Source organism: Euphorbia lathyris, chromosome 2 (assembly GCF_963576675.1).
Source record: "Euphorbia lathyris chromosome 2, ddEupLath1.1, whole genome shotgun sequence".
NCBI classification, from domain to species: Eukaryota; Viridiplantae; Streptophyta; class Magnoliopsida; order Malpighiales; family Euphorbiaceae; genus Euphorbia; species Euphorbia lathyris.
The window spans coordinates 50,220,138-50,233,216 of NC_088911.1; the positions used below are offsets into that span (position 1 = coordinate 50,220,138).

Consider the following 13,079-nt stretch of genomic DNA (forward strand, 5'->3'; position numbering starts at 1 on the left):
AGTCTACTCAGCAGCTTCATCTTGAAGTTGTTCCCGAAGGTCTTCTAGATCCTTCTTTCACTGAGTTGCGTTTTGTCCAAAACGACAACGTTTTGACAAACGCGGGCCGACTTGTACTGAGTTGTTTGACTTGGGCTTTGACACTTGTATTGGGTTGGGCCTTTTAATTCTTGTGTCTTATAAACAATTTAACTCAACATTTGAACAAACACATTAGTAGAATAAATCAAAACATTTAAACTTAGTGTGTTTAGAATATGTATTTCAATTGTACTTAAACAATTTTGTCAAATCAAAATTATGTGGAAAAGTGTTTCAACATGATGTTCATACGCCTCCACTAGTGGTGGAGGCATATTGTTCACATGCCCACGTATGAATTTTTTTTCCAATTTTATATTTTAATTATTATTATTCTAAACAATTATAATTGTTATAATTATTCTAAAAAATTCTAAATATTATAATTATTAACATTATAATTAAATAATTTATATGAAGTATCAAATATGTATTAAAATGTGTTAAAAACAAGAGTTAAAGTGTAAAAATACCCCTAACATTTTGGATCATGAGCAATTTTACCCCTAACATCTAAAATGGTGCAATTTTACCCCTAATGTTTGTAGCCAGGAGCAATTTTACCCCTAACATTGATAAATTGGATCAATTTCAGACACTATTATAAAATACATCAACCGACCTTAGCTCAGTTGGTAGAGCGGAGGACTGTAGTAGGTGTATAACCTGGATGTAATCCTTAGGTCGCTGGTTCGAATCCGGCAGGTCGGATTTTTTGAATTTTTCATGGTTTTTTTTTTGTGGATTAGTAAAACAAGCCATGATTTCCCACCCCATAGCCCCATGAAAAGATGAAATTACCCTTGCAACAAATTCACTAATTTTTTCAAATTCCCAAATCCTCTCAAATTTCCAAAACCTCAAAATTCTCTAAAATCTAATCCGGACTAATTTGGTAAAGAAAAAACATGGGAAATGACTAATGATACGTAATTTTGTTCGAATTTTTATTTATTTATGGTTGTTTATAGTAAAATCGAATGATTTTTAAAATATCAAATTTTCAGTATCGGGGCATGTGAACATTATGCCTCCACCACTGGTGGAGGCATATTGTTCACATGCCCACGTATGAATTTTTTTTTCCAATTTTATATTTTAATTATTATTATTCTAAACAATTATAATTATTCTAAAAAATTCTAAATATTATAATTATTAACATTATAATTAAATAATATATATGAAGTATCAAATATGTATTAAAATGTGTTAAAAACAAGGGTTAAAGTGTAAAAATACCCCTAACGTTTTGGATCATGAGCAATTTTACCCCTAACGTCTAAAATGGTACAATTTTACCCCTAATGTTTGTAGCCAGGAGCAATTTTACCCGTAGCATTGATAAATTGGATCAATTTCAGACACTATTATAAAATACAATCATTTTTTTCTTTATTTTGCACCAATTGCATATCAATTTGTTCTAAAAAAATGATATAATGTTTTTTATAATTTAATAATAAAATTGGAGATTAATATTTATAAATTCGGTGAATTTTTTAAATTTTTTACTCTAATTCGTATAAAAGATAGTATATTTTGAATATTTTTTTCTTATTTTTTTCACATCCCAACATATGTTTGTGATTTGTTACTGATAAAATAACGCATGTGTGAAGTGTAGATGACAAAATTCATGACCGAGAAAATACTTTGATGAATTATTTCTCAAATTGACCCAATTTATCAACGTTAGGGGTAAAATTGTTCTTGGCTTCCAACATTATGGACAAAATTGTACCATTTTAGACGTTAGGGGTAAAATTGCTCCTGACTCAAAATGTTAGGGGTATTTTTGCACCTTAACCCTAAAAACAATAAGTTCTAAACAATTCTAAATATTAAAAAATTACAACAAGTCAATTCGTCCGGTTCCATGGAATAATAATAATTAAAATGTAAAATTGGAAAAATAAATTCACACGTGAGCATGTGAACAGTCTTTCTTAAATCTATCACACACCGATTCATTGAGTAATGGAACCGAACGAATTGGCTTGTTGTAATTTGTTAATATTTAGAATTCTTTAGAACTTATTGTTTTTAACACATTTTTGTCACGTCCGTGTCTAAATTTCTAGAATTTATATCTTGATATTAGTATATATTATAATTATTGGGTATATGATATTAATTTGGTGCTATAGGAAAAGTTTGGAGTTAAGTCGATGTTTTTATGTGTAAATTAAAAGTTTAGGATAATTTTAAAAGATTATATAAAGATAAAGGATCAAACGGGATATTCGCCAAGTTTGAGATATATATCTCAATCAAATACGAGGCGGTGATCATTATCAATTTTCTTTCTTTTTCTTTTTCCTTTTTTTTAATTTATATTTATTATCCGTTTCTCTGAACCGTTTCTCCATCGTTTCTTTGATTTACGGAGATTCGACCGTCCGAATCACTCGAAATTGGAACCATAGCATCCTTATATATAGATCTAAGTCCTAACCAAAGAGTTTTTGAGTTTCGGAAGTATTTGGAGGGAAACGTCTTAGACAGAATTTAGCGGCGAATCGATCGGATGTATTTTCTTCGATTAGCAGCCAAGGTAAGTAACTATCAACTATATTTTGAGTTTTATATATACAGATATATATATAATCAATGTAATCAATGAAGTTTCAAAAATTGATATTTTAAGGTTATACAAGTATTTTATAAAATTGGGGTTTTTCACGATTTTACTTTTTATTGTGAAATTATGGTTCAAATGAAGCTATTGACTATGCTTCTATGTGAATTTTAGATTTTACTTGATTATGTTGATTTAAGATTTAATTTGGTTGATTTACATATATACATATATGTTTTTGGTTTCAATATATATCCATATTGAACAAAATGAATTTGATGATTTCTTACGAATTGTTTTTGGATTGAGAAATCTGTTGCGGTTATTGTTGTTATTATTTTGGATTGAAGTCCAAATATGATTTTTTATGGTATAAAAGGGCTAATTGAAGCCAAATAATTTATGGTTATGAAATAGTTTGGAATTTGATTGTGAAAGGAAATTTGGTACGTTATGATTTTATGATTTTATATCCATCGAGAGTTATCCGGATCGGTGGTTTTATATTTGAAGACCATGTTCAGTGAGGGACATGGCATGTGTACACAGTTTTAAGACCTATTGGGTATGGCAGCGAAGTGTTGGGTAAGACCATATGAGATAGGCAATGTTAAGAGACGTCTCGATTATTTATGTGGTTATGGATTGATACTTAAGGGGAGAAACTCGAGGATGGATACAATGTTTTAAGTTTATTTGGATTATGTTTTCGGTTATGATTGATTTTGATATAAGGTTTTACGTTTGATTAAATATGAGTTGGTTTGATAAAACACTTATTTGATTACAAGTTGGTTTGATAAAAACATTTAAAGTTTTGAGTATATTTTATAAGGTTTTGATTAAATCCCTTTATAAATGTATATATGTAGCTATGTTAAGTAAAGTTGGTTTTTATAGCTGATAGTTTCTTATTGAGATTTTTGTCTCACCTTTTTAAATGTTTTAATGTTTTTAGGTGAGAAAGTACATGATATAGAGAAGGTTATCGATCGTTTAGGCGAGGTTTGGAAGCTGACTGCTTATTGTTAGAATTATGGTTAGAACTTTGGTATTTCAATTGTAATATAATATGATATTATGACATTGGGATAAATTGGAGACTCATAAGTGTCGATTGTGATCTTTCTATTTCACGTCCGATGCCGATTGAGGTCGTCTAGGGTCGGGTGTGACAATTTTAATACATGTTTGATACTTCACGTATATTATTTACTTATAATGTTAATAATTATAATATTTAGAATTTTTTAGAATAATTATAATATTTATAATTGTTTAGAAAAATAATAATCAAAATGTAAAACTGGAAAAAAAAATCCACACGTGGGAATGTGAACATCACGCCTCAGATTATTTAATTATAATGTTAATAATTATAATATTTGGAATTTTTTAGAATAATTATAATAATTATAATTATTTAGAATAATAATAATTAAAATGTAAAATTGAAAAAAAAATCACACGTGGGCATGTGAACATCACGTCGTGAGACGTGATGAGACATGATGTTCACATGCTCCACCACGTGGTGAGGCATGTGATAGCCATACGCCCGTGTTTCGTAGAGAGAAAAAAAATTTATAAAGATCAAAACTAATAAGGGCAGTTTTGTCATTTCATGGGGCTAGGGGTGGGAATTGGTGACTTGATATAACAACACCAAACGATTTTATGGTCACGTATAGTACTTTCGAAATACCTTAAATTTTATTAATTAAAACTTAAATTTTTGATACTTTATCTATTTCAAATCTTTAACCGATCCGATTTTTACAACCATGAATGTAAAGCATAAGTAGTAAAATAAAAGTTTAATGCATGTGTTGTCTCTTACTTGGTTCAAAAATTTTAAAAGTTTAAAATGACATTATATTTATGTCCAATTGGCATTTCATAACACATATTATTATCCAGTTATATTGAATAAACCACTCACATTTTTTTTATAGGTGGGGAGTAGTTTGACACGTAACAAAACTAGTCTCTCTATTTATACATATCCAATAAATTCCAGTGAGACATATGGAGTAAAGGAATGTGATTAGATAAGTACTTGTGTAAGAGATGTATTACGCTTCAAATAAAGGAAAAATTATAAAATTGAGTGAAATGGACGGTGGATTTATATATTTAGACCAATTATCCAAACTATTATATATTTAGACTATTTATTTACGATTTTCTCGAAATATCCAAACATTTCATTTCTCCATTCCTTTCTATCGGTTTCATCGTTTCATCTTCCCTCTCCATGTCCATCGCTTCATCTTCACCCTTCTTTTATATTATGCGAATCACCTCCATTTTTCATCATCCTGTCTCTTCTTCCTCTCTTTGTCTCTCTATTTTTGTGAAGACATGGTTCTTCATCTTCTTGTTTCTTTTTCGGGTCTTTGTTTCTTTCTTCTTGTGCGAATCCAATGAATCGTTATTCGACGTTCTTTTGCGTTTATCATATGTTTATTGTTGATTTTAATGGCAAAAGACAGAAATAAGGTAAGTATCTACTATATTCCCATGTTTCATCTTCTTCTCTTTCAAGAAAATGGCTTCGTATAACGAGTTTGCTTCACATTTTGTGAAGCAAAATCATATTCTGAAGTAGTATTTTCTCCAGAAAATTTCACAAAATAATTTTACTTCACATTTTACGAAGCCTGCGAAGCAAAATCATCATTTTTAGCTTGTATTTATCTTCACAAACTTTGCAGATTCGCTTTCTGGCGAAGCAAAATAATCATTTTTAGGTATATTTCTCTTTGCAGACTTCACAGTTTCTCTTTCTGCAAAGCAAAATCATCATTTTGCAGGTGTATTTCTCTTCGCAAACTTTGCAGTTTCGCCTTTTGTGAAGCTTTTTTTCATTATTTTCCTAAAATGACTTAATTTTTGTGAAAGTTGAATACAAAACATCAATCATAGTGATTTGTTTATCTTGAATACAAAGACATCAATCACAGTGAGGGGTGATTGAGATGTGATGAAGATGGTGAAAACCAAATGTTGTAGTTCCTTTTGCTTATGAACTTCTTAACAAATGTTCTGGAAGCACACTTTCTCCCAAATGTCCTAGAAGCATATTAGGGAGGAAGTGTGCTTCTAGAACATTTTGCTAATCATTCCTCCAAAATGTCCTAGAAGCACACTAGGGAAGAAAGATTTTATGTATATATGAGTTGATAATTAAAAACGGAGTGTTAAATTCGCAAACTAAGAAAGAAACGAAGAGAAAAAAAAAAAGAGTAATAAATTTCTAAATTGTTATATATATATAAGACATTTTGAAAAAGTCACAAATAAATAGATGTAATGATCTGAATAATTGGTCTAAATATATAAAGGTCTCCGTTTGATTGTAATTTCCCTAAAATAAAACATGAAATTATTGTCCACCGCTGCAACTAAAAAGTCTAAACTAAAGGGATAACTAATGAACAGGGAACCAATCTTTCCATGGCTGCTGCACTCACTTTCTCTCTGAGTCTCTACTCAGATCCTCAAAGACTACCCTTCATTTTATCATCTTCAAATAAAACTCACACAGTACTTCCTCTCCACAAATCTAATAGTTTCTTTGTTAAGTCCTTTTCCTCCTCTCACACTTCTCCTTCAACATCAGAAATCACTTCTTCAGATATCTATTCTAATCTCGAGGAATCTTTTAGAACTCGCAAGTTTTTGACCAACGAAGAGCTTCAAAAGCTTAATACCCTCCAAAATTTTAAATATGATCAACAACTGGATACTGGGTCCTTGTCTATTCGGGTAATGAGGTCCGAAGAGATCGATGTCACTGTGAAATTGCTAGCCGAGTCATTTGCCGAGTCGATGTTTCTTCCTGTTGGATATGTATCTTTGTTGAGGTTTTTGGTGAAGCAGTACTTGATTGAGAGGAGAGGTATGATGCCTTATGCTGTTACACTTGTTGGGTTTTACAGAGGGAAAGATGAGGAAAATGGAAATGAAGAAGAGGATGGGGGTCTGGCTGGGACCGTCGAGGTTTGTTTTGATAAAAGAGGTGCTAATGCTTCTCCTCCTACACCAACTCCTCCCAAAAATTCTCCTTACATTTGCAATATGACTGTTAAGGACTCACTTCGTAGGTTTGTCTTTCTCTTTTTTATATATATTCCGCTTGAATTTGTGCATAATGAGTCATTTTATTGCCGATTGAATTGTTTAAATTCACAGTTCTCTTTTGAGGTAGAACCTTTTCTGTTTCTTAATAACTGTTTATCCAAGTAGTTGCAAGCTAAGAATGTCAAATGACAATCAACTTTATGCTACTTTTTTTTTTTATGGAAGGGCAATTTTAAATCTCGAATCTGAAGTAGATATGCTGGCGCTGGTTCTAAATTTGGTTCACCATATTTTTCTAAATTCATTTCTGTTCTGTTTCCTATCCCAATTACCATAAATGAACTGAGGCAATAGAGATTCAAACCAAATAACCAACTATGCTGACAAATAATGAATCTAGTCTGGAGAAACTCCTAAGAGCTTCATATGCCTAAATGAGAGAATTTGTGAGTATAAGAGCTTGATTAACTGTTGATGGCCTTTATGGCTAGATGGTATGCACTTGGTACTGTTATCAACCCATAATCATCATCATTCAGCTTCATTAGTTTGACTTTTTTGTAATATGTAACTTACTGTTATGTGAGAAGAATCTAGGATACTGTTCTGGCTTTCAAACATAAAGCATTTCTGTAAAATCTATTGAATTGGAATCCGTTTCTGAGTGTGTATGTATGCCTGTGGAACTCCCAGGAAGGGCATTGGATGGAATCTTCTGAAGGCAAGTGAGGAGTTAATTTCTCAGATGGGTTGCACAAGAGAGGTGTACCTGCATTGCAGAATGATTGATTTGGCCCCTTTTAACATGTATACTAAAGCAGGATACAGTGTCGTTAAGACAGATAGCATATTGGTTCTACTGATGTTGCAGAGACGCAAACATTTGATGTCCAAGAAACTTCCAGTCTTGAAAAGCTATTCAGAACTTGATTTTTTGGGCTCTGACAGGGAAACTTCGTCACAATTGGATACATAGATGTCATGCCTTAGCAGTTTCTCTCATCCACTATATGTGTATATATCCATTCACTCCTTTCTCATTCACTTCTTGAAAGTCATAATTTCTTTGTTTTGCATTTAGGAACACATGAATCTGTTACGTATACCAGGAGAAATAAGAGAAACAAGTAGAAGGATTAAAGCTGTTGTTTGTGTTAGATTGATTCTGTTATTGCTTTCTGTTAAATTCCTTTCCTTTAGCGTCATCGTTACTTTAGGTGAAACCTTAATTTGTCTTTTAGTGGAAATTGTGCCAGCTGTTTGTACATGGCATATTAAGGTCATGTTTAAGGAATGTGGGGAACTAATGAAATATTATCAAACAACTATTTTCCCTCTCAAAGTCTGTACTATTTTCTCTCTCTTCTTCTTCTAAATTCTTCCTAAACCTAATTCTGTACTCAATTCTAACGTCGGAAATTCCTACTTCTGACAGAATCTTGCCTGTTTCATTTCCTTATTTTAACTGAAAATGGTGGTTTCAACTTTTCAGGATATTGTCAGATCAGTTAAGTTGATCATAGAATCAGATTGATGATGGCTAGGAAGTTCTTCTGATCGTATGATGTCACCAAGCTTGTAATTTTCCATTATTGTTGTAGGACCTCTTGTGTTACAGGTATCTGCATCAGGTACTTTCACTTCTTACATTCATTGACACTGAAAACTTCACGGTACATGTATATGTATATGGTTTAACAGAAATATTCTAGCAAGAGCTCTTTGAAAATAAATTCCAAAGAGAAGAGAATAAAAGAAAAAAAGTATTCTGAAACTAGGTGCCGAAAACACACAGGGAGAAGATTACCATTGTTTTTAATTAAAAAAAGGAAAGAAAGATCTCCTTTTAAGTAGTATATAATACATAAATTTTCAAAGCCAAAATGTATATCCTGATTTAAAAATGTTGATGCTACACTGGGCTGTTACATACAAATGAATGTTTCTTTCCAACTATGTTTAGTTTCTTCTTTGGAGGTTCAAGTTCTTTGCCGTCATATCACCCTCCTAAATCATCACTGATGATGGTAGTACTAGAGTTCAACGACAAAATATAAATAAAGCACTTATTTTTCAGTAATACAGTTTGTGTCCGCTGATAACTCATCAAACTCTATTGGGTCATTTTGAATGAATGCAGTCCCATTCCCAAGGCTTTTGAATTTGTATATATTATCATTTGGAGTTCCTTTACACATTCAATCATAGAGGGTCTCTCACTGCTTTCAATTCGGACGCACCGCGACGCCAGATGTGCAAACATGGCTATTGATTCCATTGTGAATGAATTCCTACTTAGATCTGGATCTATTATCTTACGTAACTTCTTCCGATCATTCAATATATGTCTAACCTGAAAACAAAATCATTCACTTACAGCTCTGTCAATTTCATCCTTAGTCTTCCGATATCGTTGAACCTGAAAAGAAAACTTTGTCGCCTACCTGTAGTACAAGGTTTTGATCAGCTGGACCCTGGCTTAAGTCCACTGCTCTTCGTCCTGTCAAAAGCTCAAGAAGAACCACGCCAAATGCATATACATCACTTTGTAAAGTGAGTTTCCCTGTCTGTCATAAAGAGATCAGCATAAAGTTACATCTCATTTTCTACACAAACTAGAAGTAAAAAATTTAGGATCCGAAAAAAATTCTACATGCTACTTTTACTTGATCGAAGGCGCATGCATACTCATGGTGTGATATAAGTGATAAACTATGGTTGCTAGTAGTTATAAATTCTGAGTTTCTTATTTCTATTCGACAATGAACTAGCTTGATTTTTTTAATATATAGTATATACTAATCTGAGGGCAAGCCTTGGCGCAACGATAAAGTTGTTGTCGTGTGACCGAGAGGTCACTCGCTTAGCGGGGACGCGTAGTGAACCGGGCCGCCCTTTTTATAGTATATACTAATCTGTTTAGAACAGCATTATATGTTTTGCATTGTTTTTAATGGCTTAAAAGTTGGATGATTATCATTTATGTCTCTAGCTAGGTTCAAAATAGGGTCAGTGGAGCAACGAAAGTCAACTTTTTTCGTTGTTGGAAACTAATGAACGCTAATAAAGTTCATGCAACATTGAGATTGCAGTTGCAAGTCCACCATAATGAAAGCTTAAGTGGAATTTAGAATATCTTGACAGGTTGAAGTACTTGCAGTGTAATAATCTTGTTGGATTCTGCTTTATGGATTTTAGAAACACACAAACTGATCTGTTGGAATTCTATGTTCAGTTTTTGCCAACTTTATTTCTCATATATTAAATTGTCAAGGCATATCCTACTTACAATTCCACGAATTTATGTTATCGTTAGCAAAGCAACAATGATTCCTGCTGCTCTTAAAGCATATGGTGATGAGGAAGTCAAGAATATTTGTCTTACCGATGTGTACTCTGGATCGAAATAGCCAAATGTGCCAAGAACCCTAGCTGTCACGAACATATCCTGGCCCTCTGGCATCAACTTGGCTAGTCCAAAATCAGATATCTGTAAAGAGTAAGAAGTATAGTTATAGATCATCATTATGCTATTTCTTATAATTATTGGTTAGTTGTAATTTTGAGGAGAGATCTCTAGTTTAATCATATGCTAGTCAACATTCAAATATACGAGTAAAAATCATAAAAAAAACCTCAAGTTTTGTTTCTACCTTTGCATCAAAATTAGTACTTAGGAGAATATTGGTAGATTTAAAATCTCTGTGAACAATTGGTATCCCAACAGCACAACTTGAATGGAGATAAGCTAGTCCCCTTGCTGCTCCAATCGCAACTTTCAGCCGTACTGGCCAATCCATTTTTGCTTCCCCAATTCCTACAAAACAGCTTCAAATACTATATTTGACAATGTAATAAGTTTGAGTCTAGAATAGGATTTTGAGTGATACCAACCGTTTAAGTGATCTTGTAGATTCCCATTTTTCAGATATTCATACACTAGAAACCTTTGCTTTCCATCAGCACAATATCCTATCAAGGAAACCAGATTTGGGTGAGCAAGTCTGCTGAGGATATCGACTTCCACCCGAAACTCTCTTTCTCCTTCAGCTTCTTTAAATGATGGCAACTGCATTTTCTTAATTGCCACAACCTTCATATGGTAGAAGAGAACAAAGTTTGTTGGTCGACAAAGAATTAGTTTTGATGATTACCAACTCTTCTATATTTTCTTTTCTATAAGCAAGAACTTTATTCAATTAGTGATATGTTTGGGATGTTTTAGTTTGATATGTGACTCTATCGAAGGGTAACTCTCAGTGTTATTATGATTTTGTTGATATTGAAAAAATAAATCCTTAAGAGTATACCTCTCCTGACCGTAAAATGCCCCTGTAAACTTTGCCAAATCCTCCTTTTCCGATGAAATTGTCATCGCGAAAAGAGCAGGTTGCCTCTTCCATTTCCTTGAGAGTGAAAACTGAAGATCCATGGTGTCTTTTTGTGGTCTGGGGAGTCTGATCCTCAAGTTGCCAGAACTCCACAGGCTTATAAACCCCTGGAAAGAACATGGATACATGATTCAACTGTGAAATTACAACAGAATACAAGTAAGGGGCTTGTTTTATGCTATCAAATGATAAGGGTGAAGAAGAGAAAAAACATACAAGGATCCGAGTGATCCTGGGACTTGCTGCGCCTGCGTTTGTTCCACGCAGAAACTAATCCAAATGGCATAGTGGTTGTTCCCTCCCTAGATGAATATAACTTGTGTTTGAGGATTGGATGAAGTGGAATGAGTTGTATTGTGTAGAACAGAAAAGAAACAACGTTTCTTGAGATGTATTTTGAATATGCAGATTAAAATAAGCTCTAGATTTTTCAGTACAGGAAAAGGAAATAGAAAAAAATGGGAAAAGATTATAAAGTATTGTCTGGAAGAAGGAGAATGAGCTTTATGAGTAGGCATTGAGCAAGGTAAGGTAGATTAGGAGAATACTCAACTGCATATTTCAACTACTTGAAGTTGGGAGTTTTAGAGAGAAATACTTGAAGATAAAGGAAAAGTAGGTATGGTGGTGTTTTGAAAAGGATATACAAGCTGAAGCATCTCCCTCTATTTTCAAATTTCATTTTTCTTTCTGATGTGGCCGTTGAGAGGCTGTTTTCATTCATTTCCTTATTTCTTGGCTTAACACCTTGGGGTCCATGTACTTGGCCAAATAACTCTCCTGAACTTGGTTAAAGTAACTTATTGACCCACTGAAAGAGATAGATGCTTCAACTTCTCCAAATCTCTATTTGCTTTGCAATATATGATTTAAGGAGTTAGTTATGTCATCTTAAACAAGTTTAGGGGCTATTGAGCATTTTCGAAGATCAAGGGCCAATCAGATTATTTGAAATAAGTACAAGGGTGGTGATGTATTAAATCTTTTTGTTCTTAATAATTTTGCTTATATAATTCTATAGCTCCCAAACTTTTTTGTGAAAGTGACAAAGGAATTAGATGTCAACAAGATGATGAGCATTGATGTGGGTTTAAAGTAGGATCCCTTTCTTTATTTCAGGCTAGATTGTCCTGCTCTGTAAGATGCCACATTTCCTTTACAAAAGGGTTTGTATTTGTAAGAAAGAAACAAATCCTTCCCCTTAAATCAAATTGTTGAGAACAGTTAATCAATAATTAATATTGATTTTGAAATGAAAATTGAGCTAATTAACAATACTAATATTTATTGTTCACTACCTAATTAAAACATGTCCTGTTCTGTTTCAATTGATTTGATTTTTGAATGTGATTTGAAAAGGCAATGTAGGGTATAAATTTGGAAGCTTATTATCATTCGAAATAATTTGAAGTTTTTCAAATTTTGAAGTTCATATTTGAGATGGATGAGAGAGACTGGCAACTGTTTACTGCTATTATTTTAAACGGCCAAGGCAAGACTTCAATATTAATACTATACAGAGAAATAAATAAGAAAAAAACCAGCTCTTGATTTTGTTTGTATGTACTAATAATTTATCATTGTTTGGATTCATAATTGATTTTCTTTCTGAGTTTTCAATAATAATAATAATAATTTAGAATTCGAGCAATAAAGTTTCCTTTCATGAATTCAGGCGTTTAGCATGGCAGAATTTTGTAATAATTTAACACAAAATAAAGGTATTACACGCATTTGGTTTCCTAAACTAAAGTTTTAAAATCAATTAGGTCTAAACTATCAAAATCATCAATTAGGGTTTTGAACTTAACAAAATCATCAATTGAGTCTCCATTCTATCCTACAATTAGAAATTATGACTATTTGATATAGACTGTAATATTATATTGGTTCAAAATGAGTTTGGAGAAGATGGTGTGAAACTGTTCAACCCAATGATT

At 32.5% G+C, this 13,079-nt stretch overlaps 2 protein-coding genes and 1 non-coding gene across 6 annotated transcripts; 2 read left to right on the plus strand and 1 right to left on the minus strand.

Moving 5' to 3' along the window:
- Positions 1 to 698: 698 nt before the first annotated feature.
- On the plus strand, positions 699 to 792 carry TRNAY-GUA (transfer RNA tyrosine (anticodon GUA)). The gene is made up of 2 exons: positions 699 to 735; positions 757 to 792. It is a non-coding gene; the product is annotated as a tRNA-Tyr (tRNA).
- A 5,259-nt stretch (positions 793 to 6,051) lies between these two features.
- LOC136218149 (GCN5-related N-acetyltransferase 5, chloroplastic) lies at positions 6,052 to 8,522 on the plus strand. 2 transcript variants are annotated; one of them, XM_066004910.1, is made up of 3 exons: positions 6,053 to 6,771; positions 7,442 to 7,762; positions 8,241 to 8,522. In XM_066004910.1, the coding sequence occupies exons 1-2, from the start codon at positions 6,122 to 6,124 to the stop codon at positions 7,722 to 7,724; spliced, it is 933 nt and encodes a 310-aa protein (XP_065860982.1). In that variant the 5' UTR covers positions 6,053 to 6,121; the 3' UTR covers positions 7,725 to 7,762; positions 8,241 to 8,522. The 2 variants fall into 2 exon arrangements, with proteins under 2 accessions (XP_065860983.1, XP_065860982.1); XM_066004911.1 differs by lacking the exon at positions 7,442 to 7,762 and having other exon boundaries at positions 6,052 to 6,771.
- Positions 8,523 to 8,538: 16 nt separating this feature from the next.
- On the minus strand, positions 8,539 to 11,728 carry LOC136218148 (probable serine/threonine-protein kinase PBL28). 3 transcript variants are annotated; one of them, XM_066004908.1, is made up of 7 exons: positions 11,356 to 11,725; positions 11,059 to 11,246; positions 10,643 to 10,841; positions 10,402 to 10,565; positions 10,134 to 10,238; positions 9,193 to 9,315; positions 8,539 to 9,101 (listed from the first exon to the last, which is right to left on the minus strand). In XM_066004908.1, the coding sequence occupies exons 1-7, from the start codon at positions 11,423 to 11,425 to the stop codon at positions 8,862 to 8,864; spliced, it is 1,089 nt and encodes a 362-aa protein (XP_065860980.1). In that variant the 5' UTR covers positions 11,426 to 11,725; the 3' UTR covers positions 8,539 to 8,861. The 3 variants fall into 3 exon arrangements, 2 of the variants coding, with proteins under 2 accessions (XP_065860980.1, XP_065860981.1); XM_066004909.1 differs by having other exon boundaries at positions 11,059 to 11,274; XR_010683649.1 differs by having other exon boundaries at positions 8,964 to 9,101; positions 9,193 to 9,311; positions 11,356 to 11,728.
- Positions 11,729 to 13,079: the final 1,351 nt, after the last annotated feature.

Coding starts and splice junctions, on each gene's coding strand:
- LOC136218149 (XM_066004910.1), top strand. CDS start 6,122: ATGGCTGCTGCACTCACTTTCTCTCTGAGTCTCTACTCAGATCCTCAA. Junction 6,772..7,441: donor GTTAAGGACTCACTTCGTAG/GTTTGTCTTTCT, acceptor TGGAACTCCCAG/GAAGGGCATTGGATGGAATC.
- LOC136218148 (XM_066004908.1), bottom strand. CDS start 11,425: ATGCCATTTGGATTAGTTTCTGCGTGGAACAAACGCAGGCGCAGCAAG. Junction 10,842..11,058: donor GCATTTTACGGTCAGGAGAG/GTATACTCTTAA, acceptor TACCATATGAAG/GTTGTGGCAATTAAGAAAAT. Junction 10,239..10,401: donor GTACTAATTTTGATGCAAAG/GTAGAAACAAAA, acceptor TACTCTTTACAG/ATATCTGATTTTGGACTAGC.